This window comes from Zootoca vivipara, chromosome 11 (assembly GCF_965207765.1).
Source record: "Zootoca vivipara chromosome 11, rZooViv2.hap1.1, whole genome shotgun sequence".
NCBI lineage: Eukaryota > Metazoa > Chordata > Lepidosauria > Squamata > Lacertidae > Zootoca > Zootoca vivipara.
Window position 1 is genome coordinate 11,922,611 of NC_142594.1, and position 20,914 is coordinate 11,943,524.

At 43.8% G+C, this 20,914-nt stretch overlaps 2 protein-coding genes across 4 annotated transcripts in view; both read right to left on the reverse strand.

Annotated features, from left to right (window-relative positions):
* FYCO1 (FYVE and coiled-coil domain autophagy adaptor 1) overlaps positions 1 to 6,082 on the reverse strand; it is a 42,918-nt gene extending 36,836 nt beyond the window's left edge. For 2 of the 3 annotated variants that reach the window (XM_035129115.3, XM_035129111.3), the window contains exons 1-3: positions 5,960 to 6,082; positions 1,896 to 2,061; positions 764 to 870 (exon numbers count right to left, since the gene is read on the reverse strand). In XM_035129115.3, the coding sequence (XP_034985006.2) occupies positions 764 to 870; positions 1,896 to 1,950 (162 nt within the window). In that variant the 5' untranslated portion in view covers positions 1,951 to 2,061; positions 5,960 to 6,082. Of the gene's footprint in view, positions 1 to 763; positions 871 to 1,895; positions 2,062 to 5,818 lie in introns of all 3 variants that reach the window. The other variant, XM_035129113.3, reaches the window with a different exon arrangement.
* Positions 6,083 to 9,288: 3,206 nt separating this feature from the next.
* XCR1 (X-C motif chemokine receptor 1) lies at positions 9,289 to 12,121 on the reverse strand. Its single transcript, XM_035129961.3, has one exon. The coding sequence runs from the start codon at positions 12,031 to 12,033 to the stop codon at positions 10,996 to 10,998; it is 1,038 nt and encodes a 345-aa protein (XP_034985852.1). The 5' UTR covers positions 12,034 to 12,121; the 3' UTR covers positions 9,289 to 10,995.
* Positions 12,122 to 20,914: the final 8,793 nt, after the last annotated feature.

A 20,914-nucleotide genomic window follows, 5' to 3' on the forward strand; every position in this document is an offset into this window, starting at 1 on the left:
CATTGCTTGCTCTCTTTGTAAGCATTCAGAGAAAAGAGCAGTGCGTTCCCCACCAATAACCGCCGGGATTTCTGAACAGACCTAAAAGCCACTGGATCAATTAACATAGGCTAACACTGCCAATATGAAACGTATGTTTATAAATACAGTACTATGGAAACAAACAGCTCAACAAAGCTGTTAGACCTAAAAATGGTTATCCAAGATTCAGCAACTAGTTAAATCAGCATACTGACCAAACTACAGTACATATCATTCTCCTGACCTGAACATCATGGGCAAGCATCATGAACTGGTTTTAGTTGAACAAGCATAAGATGTTCATTTGTGTAACAGAATTCAATGAAAGACAACACAAATCGAGTTTGCACCAGTTTGCACAGCCCCATTCTGGAGGATTGTGGGTTTTGTTGGTCATTGCAGAATGCAAGAGAACCCAGGGAATTATTTTTACATACTTATTCCTGTAGATTATTCTGTTATTATGAACGAGATTTAGAACACACAGCAACATGTACTGTTACAGTTCTAAGGCAAAAAGGTGCACTTTCAAGGACAAGTTACACAATATTCCAATAATACCGTAATAATAATAATAATAATAATAATGCTCTTTGACCTTTTAACACATTTTAACATGTAGATTTTCCTTGGCCTGTTTAACATCTCTTTATATATATTCTAGTTATCCGCCTCTTCATTTAGCTACTTTAAGGAAAAGCTCTCAGGAAATAGTCCGCTTGTAAATGCTAACACGACTTACTTGTAAAAGGTATTCTAGCTTGTAGGAAAATTTGTGCAAACTGATACAATCATCTGTAATTGGTTCTCCTACTTCTGTAAATTCTTTGTTCAGTTCTGCAACAGCATCTTTGAAGAAAAACACAAAGCACCTTTTGTGAATTTAAACAGGAACAATGTGAATAACTGAAACGATAATCTCTTTTATGTCCATCAATATATTTTATGTTTCATACAGCGTCTTACACAGGGTCAAGAGTTCAAGCGACATGAAATTCCAAATGGAGAACAAAATACATTGGTCAGGGCAATACTGGTGTGAACTTGTCAAGAGTTGAAAGAGTTGCCTAATAGAGGTTTGGAGAAAGAAGTATTTAACCACAGCTCCTGGTTCAGATGACAAACAAAGCTGCAGCTAACCAAAAGCAGAAATTAACATTTCCAAACTCCTTCTAGCTATGGGACAGGAGAAGTGAGTGAGGACACGAACCCAAGTTTCATTCTGGTTCATTCCCCTTGTGATAACTTACAACGTCCAAACACAGCCACTGAGTTCACCTAGATCACATCGTACCTACATTTTAAGAAGTAACTTTCCCAATGCTCTGGTTTAAGGCTATAACGCTGAACAGGGAGCATGAGAAGCTCCCATTGATAAAAATCCATTCAAAAGGTCTGAAATGGGTCACCTGAGACATCATTGGCAGGGTTATTTATTTCAGAGGTGCATATCCTGTATTTTGCAAATGCCTCAAGGCAGTTAACAAAAATGGCAACATTTTGGATACCACACACAGGCTGCTGAAACCTGAGAGCAGTAGCTCCCTGTGTAAATTGTCTCCACACTTAAACAAAAACTAGGGTGGAAGAAATGGAGCATTTGTGGTGGCCTGGAGAAAATAGCCAATTTGAATGGCAAGCAATTTCACATGATTCTATGTTTTATTCTGCTTTTATCATTTACCCCGCTTCAATTGCTTTATGCTGTGTAGCTGTCTATAAATCAATTAATTCAACAACAACAACTCTTGCCCTCTGTTTCCTGTAGCCTCTGTCCCAACACAACAACATTCCTGTCTCTCCCTTTCCCACAGAAGCACAAATTCGCATCCCGATACAACGAATGAGTCAATCACACCCAGGCAGCATTTTACCCTGCAAATCCCGAATAATCCTCTGCAGCTGACTTTCTTCACCACTTCTGGCCATTGCTGAAAGTGAAGGTGCACCACTCGACTCCTCAGCCAACTATGCAAAGAGGGCAAAATTTGTATTGTTCGTGGGCATTTGGTTAGCAGTGATTAGTTGTCTTCGCAGCATCTGCAAGGGAAGGGAAGAAAAAGAGTTCGTATTTACAAATTCTGCTACAGGCAGCTACTATGGTATTTCGGATTTTTAAATCATGATTAATGCACTATACTTTTTAACATTTTTGTTGGTCTAATAAAGGTAGTGCCCTCATATGGATTTTGAAATAATCAACAGTAGCTTTATTTTTTTATTATCAGTGGAACAATTTTATTCCTTCTCTGTCTATTGATTTCAGTGGAAATCTAAATTGAGCCATTGCATAGAAGTGAACATCAAAACAACTCACAGCTCGTTCACTTTTAGATTCCATGGCAGTTTTCAGTGTCCCACCCCATACTCCCTGGAATGTGCCTTCAATGTGCTCAAAGCTGTTGCATACTCCCGAGTGAGGGAAGGCCAATCTATTTATTTATTTTGCAGCAGCCTGCATAAACGTAGTTGCATGCAAGTGGAATGTGCATAAGTGGAAAGGTACATGTATTCTTTGATGCATGAAGACTGCCTGACACTTCCCCTATGAAGTTTCTTGGGGAGTTCTCTACTTTAGTCCTCTACTTGTAAAATGGGGGGGCGGGGCGGTAATCTACATCCAGCAGAGTTGTCATAAACCTGAATGCAATTAAAGACGATAACTACAGTGGAAGAATGGCAAATGAAGATGCTGGATTATATGGAACTTGCTGACCTGACCGGAAGACTACGCGACCGAGGAGAAGAGAAGGTGGAAGAGGAATGGAAGAAATTTAGAATTTATTATAAAAAATATTGTAGAATTGATGTATGAGGAGAATTATAAGCAATTGTGAAGTTGCAGGTTAAGAAATTAAGTGAGATATAATTGAAAATAGGTTAGAATATTATAATGAGTTGCAAAATTGAGAAAAGGATATTGTAATTAGATTTGGATAATAAGAATAGAATGTGCCAAGAATGATATGCAACGAACCGTTAGAAGGGGGACCCGGGGAAGTCCCCTACTAAAATGAGAAAAAATGGAATGTATATGTTGTTGTTGTTGTTGTCGTTTTATTTTTTATTTTTGAATACAGATGTTATAACAATGTACAATTATATGGATGTTATTCTTTTCTTTTTATAAAATTTAATAAAAATTATATATATTAAAAAAATGAATGCAATTAAAGACAATCAAGCAAAATGTACTTTTTTAAAAAATCTAAATCATAAGCAGGTGGTATAAGTAGCAGATGAAAACACAGCCTAGTTCATGAACAAAATAAATCTCAAAACCCCTTTCTTGAAGGCACATGATTCACAGTTTGCTTGTATACAGGGGGGGGGCAACACTGCCCTCAGAGAGTTTCACATCACACTGTTTTAACCACTATATAGTAACTAGTTGACACGTGCTGGAAATGTATTTTTAAGATCTGCTTCTGCTACTTTATCTTCCTGTGATCACTTTCCTCAGGAAAAAGAGCTATGTTGAATTCTCAACCACTAAGTGTTTCTTTGGCTTCCTCCAAAATTGTCAACAAAATGTGTTTTTATGGTATCTCTAGATGGGGATCTCATTTTTACAAAAGGTTGTACTTTTTTTTTTAGTTTAAGGAGAGAATAAACTCCTGACGGTTAAACCTTTGACACATTAGCAACATTTTTATTCTATCCCCTCTGCTGAGAGATTGCCTTGAACCTAAAAAATGCATCCAACTGGGGCATCTCCTTCCATACCATCATTAGCCCTGCTCACTTTTGATGCCTGGGAAATGGGATGTTTCATCTGTGACAATGGAAAGCCTGAAACCGAGAGGAGAGACAAGATCTTGAACCCAGAAGCAAGCAGCATCAAGACCTTATATGCACTGCTCAGATAGATAGGAATAAGGTCGCTTTTGCATCTTCAGTATGTAGCAAAATTCAGCTACATATACAAGGCAGTTAGCTGGGGATTTCTGAATTTGAAAAAAAGAAAGAATGCAAACTTCATGGCAAACAGGTGATACAATTCCAGAAGGGTTATAATTATTATACCCATATTTCGGACGTGAATCATAAGAATGGTATACATGGAGTTATACAATAATTGCACTGTTTTGGCAGAGGCTAGCAACACCCTGTCATCTGCCAGAAACTAGGCTGGCAGGATTAGTAGGCCACTGAATGTTTACATGTCAACATTTTTTTAAATCTAACAAGGTGGAACACATTTTTAGATTCACCAGCACTTCCCCCAAGTCCTTTCTAACAAATTAATTGCAAAAATCAAAGCTAACTTCCTTTCAAATGAAGAGATTTAAGCAGAAATAAAAAAAAGTTGCTACTTTTTTTGGCACTTCTCCAAAGAGTAAATAATACAGTGACTGGGAGTTAAAGGTATACAGCTGCTAAGAAATAGAATGACAGCGAGACAGAGGCAGTGTGACATTATGGTTAGAGCATTGGACTTGGACCACAACCAAATCCCCACTCAGCTACGAAGCTAACCAGGTTGGGTTTATAGCCCCTGTCTCTCAGCCTAACCCTCCTCACAGGGTTGTTGTTAAGAATAAAGGGAGGATCATATGCCCAAACTCCACGAACAAAAGGCAGAAGATAAAGTGTAACAATAATCAAATGCATGGGGGAAGAAAGCAGAACTTTTCTTTCTGAAGTGGCTGTCTTCACAAAATTAATGTGCGACACAACAGCTGGGAAGGAAATGAGATCGGGATTGCTGAGACAGTGAGCGATGGGAGGCTTACAGAGGCAGAAATCTTGTGGGAGCAGTTGCCATTTTGCCATTTGGACCCCGTGAAGCTTAGAATCATGGAATTGCAGAGTTGTAAGGGGATCCTGAGGATCTAGTCCACACCCAGCAATGCAGGAATCTCAACAAAGCTTCTCGACTTACTTCCGAGTTAAGCACGTGCACAGGATCAACATGAAACCCAGCTAGATGGGCGGGGTATAAATAATAAAATTATTACTATTATTATTATTCTGAAACCCATTTTGCTTGCTGTTGTCGTTCCTCTACTGTTGATATATTACCATCCAGCCTGCCCTGAGGGGCAGTTCGGGAGAACTAGACAGCCTTACTCACTAATTATTATTATTTTGGACATTTTGGTTATCGCCCCAATTGTGGTTTGGGCCTGTTAGCCCACAACAGAAAGGGATGAGCAGCTGATTCTGAGTATTTTATACGCCTGGGGAGCAGGGTGGGCTGGCTGCCAGAGAACGTCTCTCGTTTGCCCTGCCCCCCCCCCAAAAAAAACCACCCCAAAAAGGTACCTCACCCTGCCCCACACTCTTTGTTTACTGTTTCCTATGACAGATCTGAACGAGACACGAAAAACACTTATTTTTATTTTCCCACTCCCCACAGCTGCGCCTGTTACACAACCTGCTGGATGCACTCCCACGGGAGTTATAAATAAAAGGCATCGCATCCCCGACCCACTTTGGAAGAGTTAAAGCACAATCGAAGTGATTTCATAGTTAATAAGATTGTGATGATGATGATGATGATTCCCCCGGGAGCACGAAGTGAAAGAAAAGGCAGTAAGGCAGATCAGCTGCTTTTAAGATTTAAAAAAATAAAAAGAGATGGCGTGAAATTATTGGATTTTCCCACCCCCTTTTCCCTTCAGTTTATCAAAGTGACATCCTTTTCTCGCTAGGGGAGAAGAAACACAACCCTTTTCCAGGAGGCGGCGGGGCTGGGGGGAAAGCAGCAGCAGCAGCAGCAACAAGTGGAAAAAAAAAAAGTTTTTTGTTTTAAAGTTACCCTCACCACCCCAACACACAAAAAATTACGCACTCTTGCGCTGCCTAGTGGGCCTGAGAGCCACTTTCCTGACAAGACGACGGAGATACAAGGGCAGCCAAGGCTGCCTGCTGAGCATAGCGAGGAAAGGGGAGAGACGCACCGCGACCCTGTGGAAAGAACAAAGTACGTTACCTCGAACGTAAGGCAGCCATGACACAGGGAGACGCTCCTTGGAGTTTTCCTACAACTCCCATGATTCCACGGAGGCCTGCAAACTCCCATGATGCCTCTCAACTGTCCTCCTCCTCCTCCTCCTCCTCCTCCTCCTCCTCCTCCTCTTGTTGTTGTTTTTAATTTAACCCTTTAACCGCATTCGCTGAGGCTTAATATCCCGCCGCCCTTCCCTCGCAGATGAGAGTTTTCCAGACTGTATAGAAAGCAACGGAAGGATTTGTTTGTTGTAGTAGAAGTACAAGCTTGCCAGTGCAACCTTAAAACGTTTCTATTCAGTAGCAAGTCCCCTTTTGAGTACAGCAGGGCTTTGCTCCCGTTACGATGGGGGGGGGGGAGGGCTGCTTTTGGACTACAACTCCCATCATCCCTAGCTAGTAGGAGCGGTGGTCAGGGTTGATGGGAACTGTAGTCCAAAAAAACCCAAAACAGCTGGAGACCCAAGTTTGGTAAACCCTGGCCTATGGGCTTGTAGTCTGAGCTTGGGGCTTTGGGGGACTGAGGGGTTGTGCCAAAGGCTCCGCTGAAAATGTTTTTGTTTATATTTATTTTGTAAAATTTATATGCCGCTTGATTGTTGTTGGTTTTTTTTCAAAGAAACGCACACACCTCAAAGGGGTTTACAATATGAAATGATAAAATGGAGAAAATCCAGTGTCTTACTTTAAAACACACACAAGTTAAAATACTAAAACAGATTAAAATTACCTAGACTTTTGCAAGCATCTGGGTAGGCTTGGACAGCTGTGGGTCCAAAATGACTCGCAGGCTGCGCACCTGGTCCTTTAGGGGCACAGTTACCCCATTAACTAACTAATTAATTAATGTTAATTAACATTAACTAACATTAGTCCCATTAAGGACTAGGGCTGCATTGGGCAGCCACTCCAGGAAATGGAGAGCCGGGGGCGGGAAAAGGAGAAAGTAAATGAATAAAAGGAGTGGGGGATGGATCATGGAAGGTCTTCAGTCTCTGAGGCAGAATGACCGCAGGAGATGTTGAAAGAAAAAATGATAAAAGGTTAATATTTTTAATAGTAATAATAAACTGGAGATAAACAGGACTGGGATAAGAGCCGGAAAGTAGCCCATGAATGCGAAAGGAACAGAGATTTGGGGGGGGGGGCGGACGACTTTTGTTTCATTTATATTCCACCTTTCCTCCCCACCCCCTCGGTTTTATTCTCACAACAACCCTGTGAGGCAGGTTGGACTAAAGACCTTCTGACTAGGTCAAGGTGAACATTGTGGCCATCTGGGGATTTGAACTTGGGTCTCCTATTTTGACAGGCTAACGTGCATACCACACTGGCTTGTGTTATGTGTTGTTACCGTACGTAAAATTGTAATCTGCTCTTGGTTCACAGAAAGAACATACGGTAGTCTGCGGGTGCTGCATCATTGTCACTCGGTAGCCTCCGTGGCAAGAGGTGCCTTTCGGCAGCTTTGGCTGGAACAGGTATTCCTGGAAATATATGACTTGGCCACTGTAACCAATGCATTGATAACCTCGATGTTTGACTACTGTTTTTCAGTGGACTGCCCTTAAGGTTGACTTGGAGACAGCAGGTAGGGCAGAATACAGTTGCTAGGTGGGACATCTGGCCATGCATGCAACATCTGAGAGGAAAGAGGTGCAGTGGCTGCTAGTATGCCACTGAACCAGGCTTAAGGTGTTGTTATTAACATACAAAGTCCTAAAGAACTTGGGATCAGATTACCCGAAAGAACACCTTCCTCCACACAGGCCTGCTAGATCACTATGATCTTCAGAGGATACACTTTTGTCAGGGACTGGACTGAGGAGGAATGGTGAAGACTGCCCTCCCCTCCTCCTGAACCTTCCCGAGAAGAGGAGGACAGTATAGATTTACAACAGTGGTTTGCAGAAGATCATAGTTCAGAGACTGCAGAGGGGAGAAGCTGGGAAATATTGGGAGGGGGCAGGAGGAAGAAGAAGCGCCAGGGTAGAGACAGCTGACAGACTCAATGTCTTTAGAAAGCATTCCTGACACTCCTCTCCCAGGACCCAACGGGCACTGAGAGTAGGAGAACAGAAAGCTCAGAGGCAGAAAGCACAGATCAGCCGATGCTGAGATGATGTAGAATAGCAGAGACAGAGCGGGTGGGACTTGGAGTAACACCATTACTGCAAGGGAGAGGCACTTTTCAAAGCCTCCCTCTGTGAATACTGAATAAAGGACTTGGTAAGAACTCTTTTTGTTATCTACTTCTTGGCTGCCCATCGTGGGAGGGATCGGATTCCCTGAAGCCAAACACCTTTTTGTTTTTGCCACCCAGAACAATTTGGTGTAAGCAGCACACCTAGCCACCCGACGGTCCACTTGCAGCTTGCAGTTCATTTACAAATGTTAAAAAGCACAGCTCCCAATGCCAGTCCTTGGGGGGCCCCACCTTCTCATATCCCTCCGTCAAATTGTTCAGCTACTCCTACACTTCTTCCTGTTCTATAACCCAGGGCCGGCCTACCCATGAGGCAAGGTCAGAGAACTGCCTCAGGTGGCAGTATCCACAGGGGCAGCAGATCCTCGAAGGAATGCATCGTCTGCTACTGCTGCTGTCTTGGGAGGATTAGCCCTAAGATTAATTAAACTATTTGGGGACATAAAGATAAAAAAATAAAATAAAAATTGTCCAGTAGCACTGTTGTGTATTAACGTAATAGCACAGCCAAGTATGTATTGTAATATAATATATAGAGTTTATTGTATTGTATTGCAGAGTTTATTTGAATGCATAAGTTCCAGCGGGAACGTATATCATTTGCTGGTTCAGAGTGCAGGATTTGGATCCGCTGCTGGATTGGTTTACGCTGGAGGGAATCCTTGCCATTGGTTCCCGCCAAAATGTATCTTTTCCCTGCTAGTTCTCTGTTACTATATAAGTCCCAGTTTTCCCTATTCCCTCTGTTCTGGCTCTTACTTGTTCTTTGAAGTAAAGAGATGTTGTACCAGATCCTTGCCTCCTGCTTCTTATTTGCACTGAGCTGAAATCACTGAAGACCCACTACACAACAAGCACCTTATAGACCAACTAAGTTTGTTCTGGTATAAGCTTTTGTGTGCATGCACACTTCTTCAGATGCACACAAAAGCTTATACCAGAACAAATTTACTGGTAGTTGCTACTGGACATTTTATTATTATTATTTCAACTGCGTCAGACCAACACGGCTACCTACCTGAATCTATTTGGGGACATGCTGACTGGCAGTAGCTGTGACCAGAGCCCATGTCCAAGCATAAAATGCCACTCAAAAACCACATGTACAGTATTCAAAAACACTTTATTAGGAACAGCAAAAAAACCCAAAGCAATGCAATTTATTAAATAATGCTATTTTCACTTACTTGTTCATTGTACTTATGGAGTATACGTTTTAAACCCTTTTCATTATGGAAACTGTGAAGGTTAAAATGACTTAAATCTGAAATGAACAGCTTTCTACAATTATCAAGGTTTCATAATGCAAAAATACAGATCTTGTTTTAAAATAAAAATAAAAATGAAGGTTTCGTAGCAACTCTATATACAGTATACTGCATCACTGTAGAACTAAACAAGTTTTAAGAGGTTATATTGTGGAAAGGTTTGCCACCATTTCCAAGTGGACCCAAAGAGGGGCATATTTCAAAGACTGTGCTGCAAATTAGTAGTTGGTTTTCTTAATGGTCAGACCCTTATCTTAACTCTGAATGAAAACTTCAGCCTACATTTGGAAAACAAAAAACTGCCTTATACTGAGTCGGACAGTTGGTCTTTCGCTTTAGCTCAGCATTGTCTACATTAACAGAAAGCACTTCTGCAGACAGTGGTCTTCTTACCAGCCCTGCCTGAAAAAGCCAGGCACTGAACATGAAACCTTTTGCATGTAAAACATCTGCTTCTACCACCAAACTATAGCACCTCCCCTTCTTCAAATTTGTCCACATATAACAGCACATAGACAAAACTGTGCTCCTCCTAATTTCTGCATGCAAGATTTGAATGCATGTCCGGGTGTTTCTATGTGTTTGTAGCTATGTTGGGTCAAATGTGCAATTGCAAATGGCTGTTTATTGTGGGATGGGAGCTCCTCGTGTATGCAAGTTTTTGCAGGTTTCTTGGCATCAAAATGGCAACCTGCATCTCCTCCCCACCACCATCTCACCTGGATTTAGCCTTTCTGAGAAAACCCCCCCCCCCGGTTAGTTAAAAAATAGCGACACATGTTGCTGCAACACCCATTCAATATCTTAGCGACATATTTACAACATTAACCCCGCCCTCCCTTGCCTGGAAACACCTTGCTACTAATATCTCAAGTTTTGATTTATCACACACAATACCTGGGTCATTTAAACATTTCAGGGATTAGTGTAATATTTGACTACAGTGGTACCTCGGTTTATGAACACAATTGGTTCCGGAAGTCTGTTCATAAACTGAAGCGTTCATAAACTGAAGCGAACTTTCCCATTGAAAGTAATGGAAAGTGGATTAATCTGTTCCAGACGGGTCCGCGGAGTACTCAACCTGAAGTGTACTTAACCCAAAGCATGGGTGTAATTGGTTCCGGAAGTCTGTTCATAAACTGAAGCGTTCATAAACTGAAGCGAACTTTCCCATTGAAAGTAATGGAAAGTGAATTAATCCATTCCAGATGGATCTGCAGCATTCATAAACCGAAAATTCATAAACCGAGGTGTTCATAAACCGAGGTTCCACTGTATTTGAAAACAAAAAGACTGTCAATTTATCCTGCATGGAAACAGATTCTTATTTATAGTTCTTAAAATTTTAGCAGAGGTAAAGACTGATCTCCAATATTTGCTATTGGCAAAACAGAAGCAATTCCAAGCATGATCTTCTCTCCCCTCCTCTGGAGAAGATGATGACGATGTTGCAAATTGACAGTTGTTGTTGTTGTGGTCGTTCATCTATTTGTTCAGCTGGCTGGGTCAGTCAGACTCTTCCTTTTTCAGGTGGCCTTTGACTCAGTACATTGATGCATCCTCGTAGGGGCTCATGTGAAAAGAATGAGCTCTGGGGCTGGAAGGTGGGATCCTGCTGTGGCAAGGAGAATAATGCTTGTACAGGAGTTTCAGGTGCCGTCTGAATTTCACTCCGACGAAGACGTAGAGCACCGGGTTGAGGCAGCAGTGGCCATAGGCTATTTTGCGGCTGATGTCGAAAGCAAAGAAAACTTGCCTGTATGATTCGCAGGGTAGGTCAATGTACCGCTGAGAGGACAAAACGTACACAGAACCAAGCACGTTATAAGGTGCCCAGCTCAGGAAAAAGACCAGCACTATAGCAAATATGAGCCTTACGGTTCGGTGCCTCCTTTGAGACCGCTGTCGAAGCAAGATCTTAAGCATCCTTATGTAACAAAATGCAATGATCGTGAAGGAAAATAGGAAGAAGGCAGATTGCTGGCCCAATTCCACCAGCTTCCAAATAGATGCTTCTTCGTAGTCGCAGTACTGTATGCCATTGTGAGGTATTACATGGGTAAAAAGAATCTCAGGAACCACAACTAACACGCTGCACACCCAAATGGCCAAGCTCAACAGTTTTCCGCACCTTTTCGTCTGAGTTCTCAATGAAGACAAGGGATCCACCACAGCCAGGTACCGGAGGACTGTCATTATGGTCAGGAAGATGACACCACCATAGTAGCTGATAGAGAAAATGGCGGTCACAGCTTTGCAGAGGAAATCGCCAAAAATCCATCCGTAATAATTGTACACAATCCAGAAAGGGAGCGTGCAAGAGAAAGCCAAGTCAGTGATGCAAAGGTTGACGATGAAGAGGTTTGTTAAGGAGGTGAGGCTTTCGTATTTCATTACGACCCACAAGACAAGGCTATTTCCTAGCAGGCTGAGGAGAAAAATGAGAGAATACAGGATGCTGGTAAACATATTCGTAACTGTGGAAACAGTACCCATCTCACACACATTAGACTCGAGTGAAGGATAATTTCCTGGATCATAATCTGAGTTTTCCTCAAGCATATATTCCGTCGGGTCCATCTTCTGGATGGGCTTGTCCACTTCTGAAGCTGTGGATAAAAACACCTCCAAGCAAGGAACTTTCACTCCAGTCAGCGGAAAACCGAAAAAGAAACCAAGACACCAGAAACAAATATACAAACTTCAAAACGGGTAGTGAAATTTAAATGGTTCTGCTATTGTACCAAGTTAGCAAAACAATGAAAAGGTAAACAACCGTGAAGTGCAAATATTTAAATGTATATGCCCCAACAGCCTTCACATATACAAAGAGATTCAAAAATGTGTACAAAAGCTCATGCTCGAAGTCTTAAAAGCCCAGTATAAAGTGCAATAATCAAGTCTGATAATCAAGTGCTACGATGTATCATGCGTTCTTATCTCTTCCCATGCGTTCTTATCTCTTCTGACGGGCGGCTAGCTTCTTCCCCGTTTCACAGGAATGGTTTCCTCAGGGGGCAGCTCTTTCTAAGGTAATAAATTTGTATAAATTTATATGATGCACCATAAATACTTATACATTTCTTTAAAACAGTGTACAGAAAGGTTTAAAAGTATTCGTGTAAAAGCTTAACAAGACTACCAAAGCTCACAATTCTCAAAGATTGATGAAATGCAACAGTTACTTACAAGGTTAAATCCAAGGTCCAATCAGTAAATTATTTCAAATCAACCAATCCTTGCAAGAAGTACAACACCAGCAACTCTTAAAGATATACAACTGTTAATCTCATGAATAGGATAAAAACGTTCCCCACCATATCCTTGAAATTCCTCGTTTATAGAAAGGCACTAAATTCTGCTTGGAGATTTAAGCTCGCGGGTGCTAGTGATCCGAATCTATGTATCCAGTATGCCTCCTTTTGGTGTAGTTTCCTTTTCAAAACCTCAGCATTTATTCCAGAGCGTTTGTGCTTATAAATAATAAACCATTTAAAATCCGTAGCTCTATGGTTTTTCTCAATAAAATGGGACGTAAGTGGCGCCTCCAAAACTTTATTAAGGATTCGATTTTTATGCTCTAAGATTCTCACTTTCACCGGTCTAATAGTACTCCCTATGTACCATAAATTACAATTGCATTGTAGGGCATACACAACTCCCCAAGAGTTACAGTTAGTAAAAGACTCCAACCGGACAGGTTTGCAAGAACCCGGTATTGTAAATTCCTTAATTTCTAGCGTTAGCTCACAGGCTCACCTTCCACATTTAAAGTGGCCCCATATACTGCTCTGGGTCTGGTGCGCATCGGAAATGGCTGTGTGTACCAACATATCTTTAAGATTCCTCGTTCTACGATATCCTATCTGTGGAATTCTGGCACAACCCGGTAAATCTTTTACCAAATGCCAATATGATTCTACTGATGGAATAAGCCAAAGGAGTGACCCCTGACCATTAGGTCCAGTCGTGACCGACTCTGGAGTTGCGGCGCTCATCTCACATTATTGGCCCAGGGAGCCGGCGTACAGCTTCCAGGTCATGTGGCCAGCATGACAAAGCCGCTTCTGGCGAACCAGAGCAGCACATGGAAATGCTGTTTACCTTCCCACTGTACTTGCACTTTGATGCTTTTGAACTGCTAGGTTGGCAGGAGCTGGGACTGAGCAACGGGAGCTCACCCCGCCACAGGGATTCGAACTGCCAACCTTCTGATCGGCAAGCCCTAGGCTCATGGAGGGTGTCTTGCCCAAGAGCTCTCCAAAACATGGAGCCAGCACCTCAGCAGCTTTTGCAGGGGCCTACCAAGAGCAACACTTTCCAGAGGCAATTGCTGCTGGTGATGCACATTTTGTGACCTACCTCCAACCTTGGCATCCATTTTCACACTCCACCACATGAGGGGTGACCCTGGTCCCTCTCCCCTGTGCTTGTGTGTGTTTTTAACATTACTAATCCTCTTGCTGACATAACATGGCATTTGGCCCCAGGAAGACTATCCAAAGACTCAGGCACTAACTAGCATGATCTACGGAGCAGCAAAATCACCACCATGGTGACCAGGGGGGACAGCAGTATAAAAACAGAATGTAGGTACAAGCAGAAGTAATTTCCACATGAGTCAGTTTAAAAAGAACCGAAGAAGTTAAGAACAGAAACCAGTGATATAGATAGGGCCAAGATAGCTGATTTCAATATGAGTCAGTTTCAAAGGAATTGAAGAAGTTACAGAAAGCAAGCCACAAAACCGCAGAAAATAAAAAGGAACAAGATACAGCCCATATAACGCATCCACGAGATGGAGAAACGTATAGATCTAGTTGTGCATCTGATTGTTTACAGAAAAGGCCTTATCGTAATAATAATGTTATGAGTTGGGGGTACCAGACTTGCCCTAAACTCCTGGGACCAGTGGACGCTAGAAATTAATTAAGATCGGCGCATCAAAACTGTGCTAGAGCTGTGTGTATTTAAGCTGTGTACAAGATGCTTCTGATCAGCATGTGTCAAAAGCTAATTAAGCTAGGACTAGCCTCATGGTGTGATGATGATGATGATGATGATATATTATTATTATTTCTACCCTGCCCATCTGGCTGGGTTTCCCCAGCCACTCTGGGAGGCTCCCAACAGAATATTAAAAACACATGAAAACACCAAACATTAAAAACTTCCCTAAACTGGGCTGTCTTCAGATGTCTTCTAAAAGCAGGATAGTTGTTTATTTCCTTGACATCTGATGGGAGGGTGTTGCATAGGGCGGGTGCCACCACCGAGAAAGTTCTCTGCCTGCTTCCCTGTAGCCTCACTTCTTGCAATGAGGGAACCGCCAGAAGGCCCTCAGACCTCAGTGTCCGGGCTGAAAAATGGGGGTGGAGACGCTCCTTCAGGTATACGAGGCCATTTAGGGCTTTAAAGGTCAGCACCAACACTTTGAATTGTGCTCAGAAACGTACTGGGAGCCAATGTACCGTGTTTCCCCTTTTTTAATACGTAGTCATAAAGTAAGCCATGGCAGGGTTTTTATGCATTCGCGAAATATAAGACATACCCCGAAAATAAGACGTACCTTCTTGCTTTCCTTTAGAGCCTCGAGAGGCTTGAAACCAGTTGGGAGGGGGTGCATGAATTGAGCGTGTCACCAGGCGAGCCACGCTGGGAGCCTTCCCGCTCTTCCCAGGACTTTTTTTCCACTTGGGCCGAGCGCCCGGACGGGAAAACCCCTCGGCGTCAGGAGCCCTGCTGGCCCCTTCCACGCCGCCGGAATGTTGTGGGGCCGCATGGCCCGAAGCAGAGCGGCGGCGGGTGACAGGCAGCGGCAGGAGCCGCGCCGCCAAAAGTTCTGGGGCCGCATGGCCCGAAGGAGAGCGTCGGCAGGTGACAGGCGGCGGGAGGAGCCGCGCTGCCGAAACGTTCTGGGGCCGCATGGCCCAAGGCAGAGCGGCGGCGGGAGGAAGCGGGAAGTAAAGGGCAGAGCCGGGCAAAAGAGCTCGACACTTGCGTGTTGGTTCGCCCTGGTTCCTGCAGACCCCTTTCCGGCAGAAAAATGGCAGGGGCAACCGTGGTGGTGGCAGCATTAACGGCGCCAGGAGGAGGCGGTGGATGCAGTCCAAGGCAAGGCGCTGCTCCGCTCACCGCCTGGCTCAGCTCGTTGCTGCGGGCGGCTTGTGTGAGTGGGTTTCTCGTGTCTGGGTCAGCGCGCCTGAAAGGGAAGGAGGGGAGCCAAGGAGGGAGAAAGCAGGGCGGGAGAAAAGCCTTTCCTCTTTCCTGCCTTCATTTGTAGCGCTGCTTTCTTAAAGCAGTGTACAGTTCTTACTAGTCGTAAGGAGGTACTTACAGTAATAATAATAAAAAGACACCACCCCCCATAGCTGCCAAGTTATCCCTTTTTTAAAGGGATTTTCCCTTATGCTGAATAAGCTTCCTCACGAGAAAAGGGAAAACTTGGCAGCTATGCCCCCCCCCCCCGAAAATAAGCCATAGGCTTATTTTCTTGAGTAAAATTAATATAAGACGGTGTCTTAAAATGTGGGAAACACGGTAGGTCTTTCAGGACCGGTGTTATATGGTCTCGGTGGCCACTCCCAGTCACCAGTCTAGCTGTGAGGTGATAGCATGAGGGTAATGAGCCATTAAGGGTACAAAGCATCAAAGGAACTCATGCAACATTTGTTTTCTATGTTGCCTCCCATATTTTTAAAGACCTGACTAGTCTTTTACAGACTTGAAGCTCAGTCACAGGGGCAGTCTATCTAGCGTTGACTGGCAAATGGCTGTTTGACTGCTGGTCTGTGGAGTGATTTCACAATGCCCCTATGAGGACCATCCCAAGGCATTTTACTGCCTGAGGCAATGCGGGTTCGCCTTCATGGTGAGCACGGTTTGCGGTGGGGGCCTAACAAACCACTCCTGAGTTTCCAAAGGGGGGGCATGAGTGGTCCCCAAGGAAGAGGTCCCTGGCTGTTGTTGTTGGGCAGATTGGTATTTTGCAATTTTATGGGTCAGCCCTCTGGACATAAAAGGCAAGGAGAGATGTTCCTCTTTCTCTTTGGCTGCGTTTTTCGGATTCCCACCCTCCCTCTGCTGTTTTTAGACCTCTGTGTTGACATTGCTATGCCTCTTTCGGGGTCGCCTGTATTCAGGGGCCTTGTAGGAATTTTTCCATTTGGCTGATTGGCTGGTGCCATCTGGTTTTTGCCTACTACATAGCAAATAAGTCACAACTTGTAAGGTTGGTGGTTAGGCATTGGTTATTGGTTGTATTTGGGGTCTGTTGACTGTGTTGGCCCCATGAGTTAATGCCTGAGTTAGAGGAAATGCCGGTCAGGAATACAGGGACTCTATGCGTGTCCATAATCCCGGTAGGGGGCCAGCAACACGCATGAGCCCCTGGGGGCCTGAGGGGAGAGGGGAGAGCCAATTGGACCCGACTCCCTGTCTCTCCCTGTAGGGTTTCCTCTTGTTGACAAGGCGAGTTTATTTCTGTCCTTAGGTGACAGTTGGAGAACCAATGCCTATGCAACCACTCACTTATTTTATATTTGTATTTCAATAAAAGTTGTGGCCAAATTCATGCCAAAAACCATTAAACAAAAATTCTGTCTATGGTGTGAGTTATTTTGGGGGGTGGTTTTGGGGACCTCCATACGCAAAGGAAAAGAGGACAAATGCTTGCCCTGCATTTCCTGGTTGCACTGTCTTGCTCTGCAGCCCCCCCCTGCACTCCCTGGCATATGGCACAAAGGCTGTTGTTTGACCAACCTGTGCCCACATGCTCATATACAACATCAAGCATGGGGCAGGTAATAATAATAATAATAATAATAATAATAATAATAATAATAATAATAATTTTTTATTTATACCCTGCCCTCCCAAGTCAAAACCGGGCTCAGGGTGGCTAACACCAATAAAATTACAATAAGACATAAAGAAAGAAAACAATTAATTAAAATACAGATTAAAATACAGTATTGATATTTAAAATGCAGCCTCATTTTAAGTAGTGAATAGATCCAAACCATGAGGGAGGAAAAAACAGGGGTCAGACTGAATCCAACCCAAAGGCCAGGCGGAACAGCTCTGTCTTGCAGGCCCTGTGGAAAGATGACAAATCCTGCAGGGCCCTGGTCTCCTGTGAAAGAGCGTTCCACCAAGTTGGGGCCAATACTGAAAAGGCCCTGGCCCTAGTAGAGGCCAATCTAGCCACCTTATGGCTCGGGATCTCCAGAATATTGTTGTTTGTGGACCTTAAGGTCCTCCGCGGGGCATACCAGGAGAGGCGGTCCCGTAGGCACGAGGGTCCCATGCCGCATAGGGCTTTAAAGGTCAAAACCAGCACCTTAAACCCGATCCTGTACTCCACCGGGAGCCAGTGCAGCTGGTAAAGCACTGGATGAATGTGATCCTGCGGCCGGGACCCCGTAAGGAGCCTCGCCGCGGCATTCTGTACCCGTTGGAGTTTCTGGGTCAGGTAAAGACACAGATGGGCATAAATCGGGTTTGCAGGCCCTGCCAATCAGCTAAGTGGCAGGAACTGCAAAGCTTCCTGGGCAGTGTTGTGGAAGCCCCAGTCATCTACTGATGGTCAAGGCATCTCTGCACAGTACTATGTAAAAGCAAGTCACCCAACGTCATGTGACGTCATGTGACTGACAGGAGAGCAGCCCCACCCACCTGTCGAACTTGGTCACTGGAGGTCCAGGGTGGGGTTGGGGAGGAGATGGTGATCCAGTCCTCTGGTCAGAGGCAGTTGGCCACCCCTACAGCAAGGAAGTTATTTCCTGCCTTAAAAAATAAATATTGCACTAAAGCACAAAACTCAAAATAAGAAAGAGATTTAAAAAAAAGAACAAGCAAGTGGCAGGCTTGCTTGCTGTTTTTCCAAAAAGGAAACAAATACAGAAAAGTCACATTTCAGAAATATCAGCAGCTGGGGGGAATTATTTCAGGAATTGACTACCTAAAGTACTGGTTTCAGTTTTGCTCTTCATCATAAGAAGCACAAACCACTTTATTCTCGCCCAGCAGAGAGGTTCGTGGAATGAAAATTGTAGTCCAAAGCAAACATTTACTTCTGGGTAAACATACCTGTGAGCACGGAGAGAGAGACCGCAAGGTTTTTGGGTGACTATATTGCTTTATTACATGTCATGATGCAGAACCACAATTTTAATTCTGCAGCCTATTGGTTTTATTCATTTACTTACATTATTTATGCCCTGCTTTTTAAGGCGAGCCTCCATGAAGAGGCTTACAGTATTTTAACAAAAATGAAATGGATCGATTCATGCCTCCCTGGAAAGAGGTGGCTCAGGCTGATTCCTCCCCACCCTGTTTTGCTGCACCAGCTCTTGGCTAGCATAGCAGAAAAACCCAAGTTTCTGGCCCCTTTGAGGATCCATGATGTTTTGGGTCTAGCTCCGTTTTGGGGCTCTCTGGTGACAGTCCCACCAGTAGCTTTCTTCCTGCAGAGGTCCACCACCATGAGCAGTGATTCTCTTGACCAGTAGAGGCTGGCAAGGAGACACCTACCGGTAAATGGCACCTACACACCCACCCACACCATATCAACGTGGGAACAGGATTGTGCTGTAAGGCACTAAACATCATTACTGAACAATTTCATAAGAGCAATCCATTCAGAATTACAAAAAAAAATTAAGCAGCTGCCATTGAAAACAAAACCCAGTACACTTTAATGAAAGCAAAATTGAATTTAAAACAGCTGTAAACAGAGCGCAGATCTCTAATTAAATGCAGATCTTTATAGCGACATTGTCAAAAAGCCTGTTTAAAAGACAATAGCCCTCAGGTGTCCTTGTTGAGAGAAGAGTGATGAGCATTCAGTGCGGAGCATCCATTAGGTACAGATACGTACTGCTACATGCTGGCTGTTTTGCTGGAGAGAAGGGGGGGCGGGACTGAGATCTTTCTCATTGCTCCCTCTGTTGTTTGTAAGCAGCAACACCAGTATGCTTCTAATCTAATGTCCAGTTACTAAATTCTAGCTATATATATAGCAGCTCCAGGGAGCAATTTAGATTCTGAAAATTGCACGGGGAAAAGGTGGGGTTAACTTCCTTCTCCGGAGGCCGGAGCTGCTGCTTTGATCAAAATTGGAGATGCTTTTAAGTGAGAAAAGAAAAGGCAGGAGATCAGTCGATAGTGCTGAGCTGCCCTTTCCAGCATAAGGTAGTGGCGTACAATTTGCATTGTGTTAGCAACTCGGAAAGTTTCTGCACAAGAAGCAGCCCATGACACAGAATAGTCTCAGGGAAACCTTTCGTGGATGTGTTGACATTCCATCACATGCCTGTCAGAAGAGAACTGGAGGAGACCGTGGGCTGCTGCCTTTGGCAATAGTCACACAGGCACAGAATGGAACCCATTGGTTTGGCAATCTGCTAGTAACCGAAACTCTCTTTGGTGAATGTCAGAGCTAGACTGTCAGCTGCAGACTGAGGTGAGCTAAAGGCTAGGGGAGAAAGTCAGGGCTGAGGGCGAAACCAGGAGGCAAAATTTTAAAAATGCAGTTCTTTGCAGGAAGGCATGACTCTTTAAAATGGCATGATACTGCTTTAAATACTGTACTGTATATAGTATGGATGGAACCTAAGTAAAACTCAGAGTAGACCCATTGAAAGTGGACATCAAAAAAAAGACGGTAGGCAGCTCTGGTGCCTAGTGGCACAAGACAAATGAAATATTCCTTTCTCCAGGACTTTGGAAAGATTGCAAGTTTTAAAAACAAAACAAAACAGAAGCACCTTGCTCTAAAAATATGAACTTAAGAACCATATTTGAACAAGTTATGAGGCAAACTGTTCTTCTCTCCATACTAGAGCTATAAATCTTGTACCAAAACTTGTTTTCCTTTTTGTATTAATTCTCTGTGGTGTGTCCCCCCCCCCCATCTTCTTGCATGCTAACATTGGACATCATCTAACCAAAGGATACAGGAACATGCCAGACTTCAGGAAGACCTTAGTCTCTTTCAGCTGGTCAACCTGAACCCAAAAGGGCAAAAATTGTGTAAGACGGGGTATGTGCTGTTCCTGCCCCTCACATCCCCACAGGGGGCGCACCCTGATTCCCTCGTAAGTTTACCACAGAGGTGTGAAGGACACTTCCAAACACATTCAGCAAATCAGTAACCCTGCTTAGGATGAGCTTAGAAGACCCATTCAGCATTTACTGCTCAGTAAGAGAAGGTTTGGGACACAGGTGACGCTGTGGGTTAAACAACAGAGCCTAGGGCTTGCTGATCAGAAGGTTGGTGGTTCGAATCCCTGTGACGGGGTGAGCTCCCGTTGCTCGGTCCCAGCTCCTGCCAACCTAGCAGTTCGAAAGCACGTCAAAGTGCAAGTAGATAAATAGGTACCGCTCTAAGCGGGAAGGTAAACGGTGTTTCTGTGTGCTGCTCTGGTTCGCCAGAAGCGGCTTTGTCTTGCTGGCCACA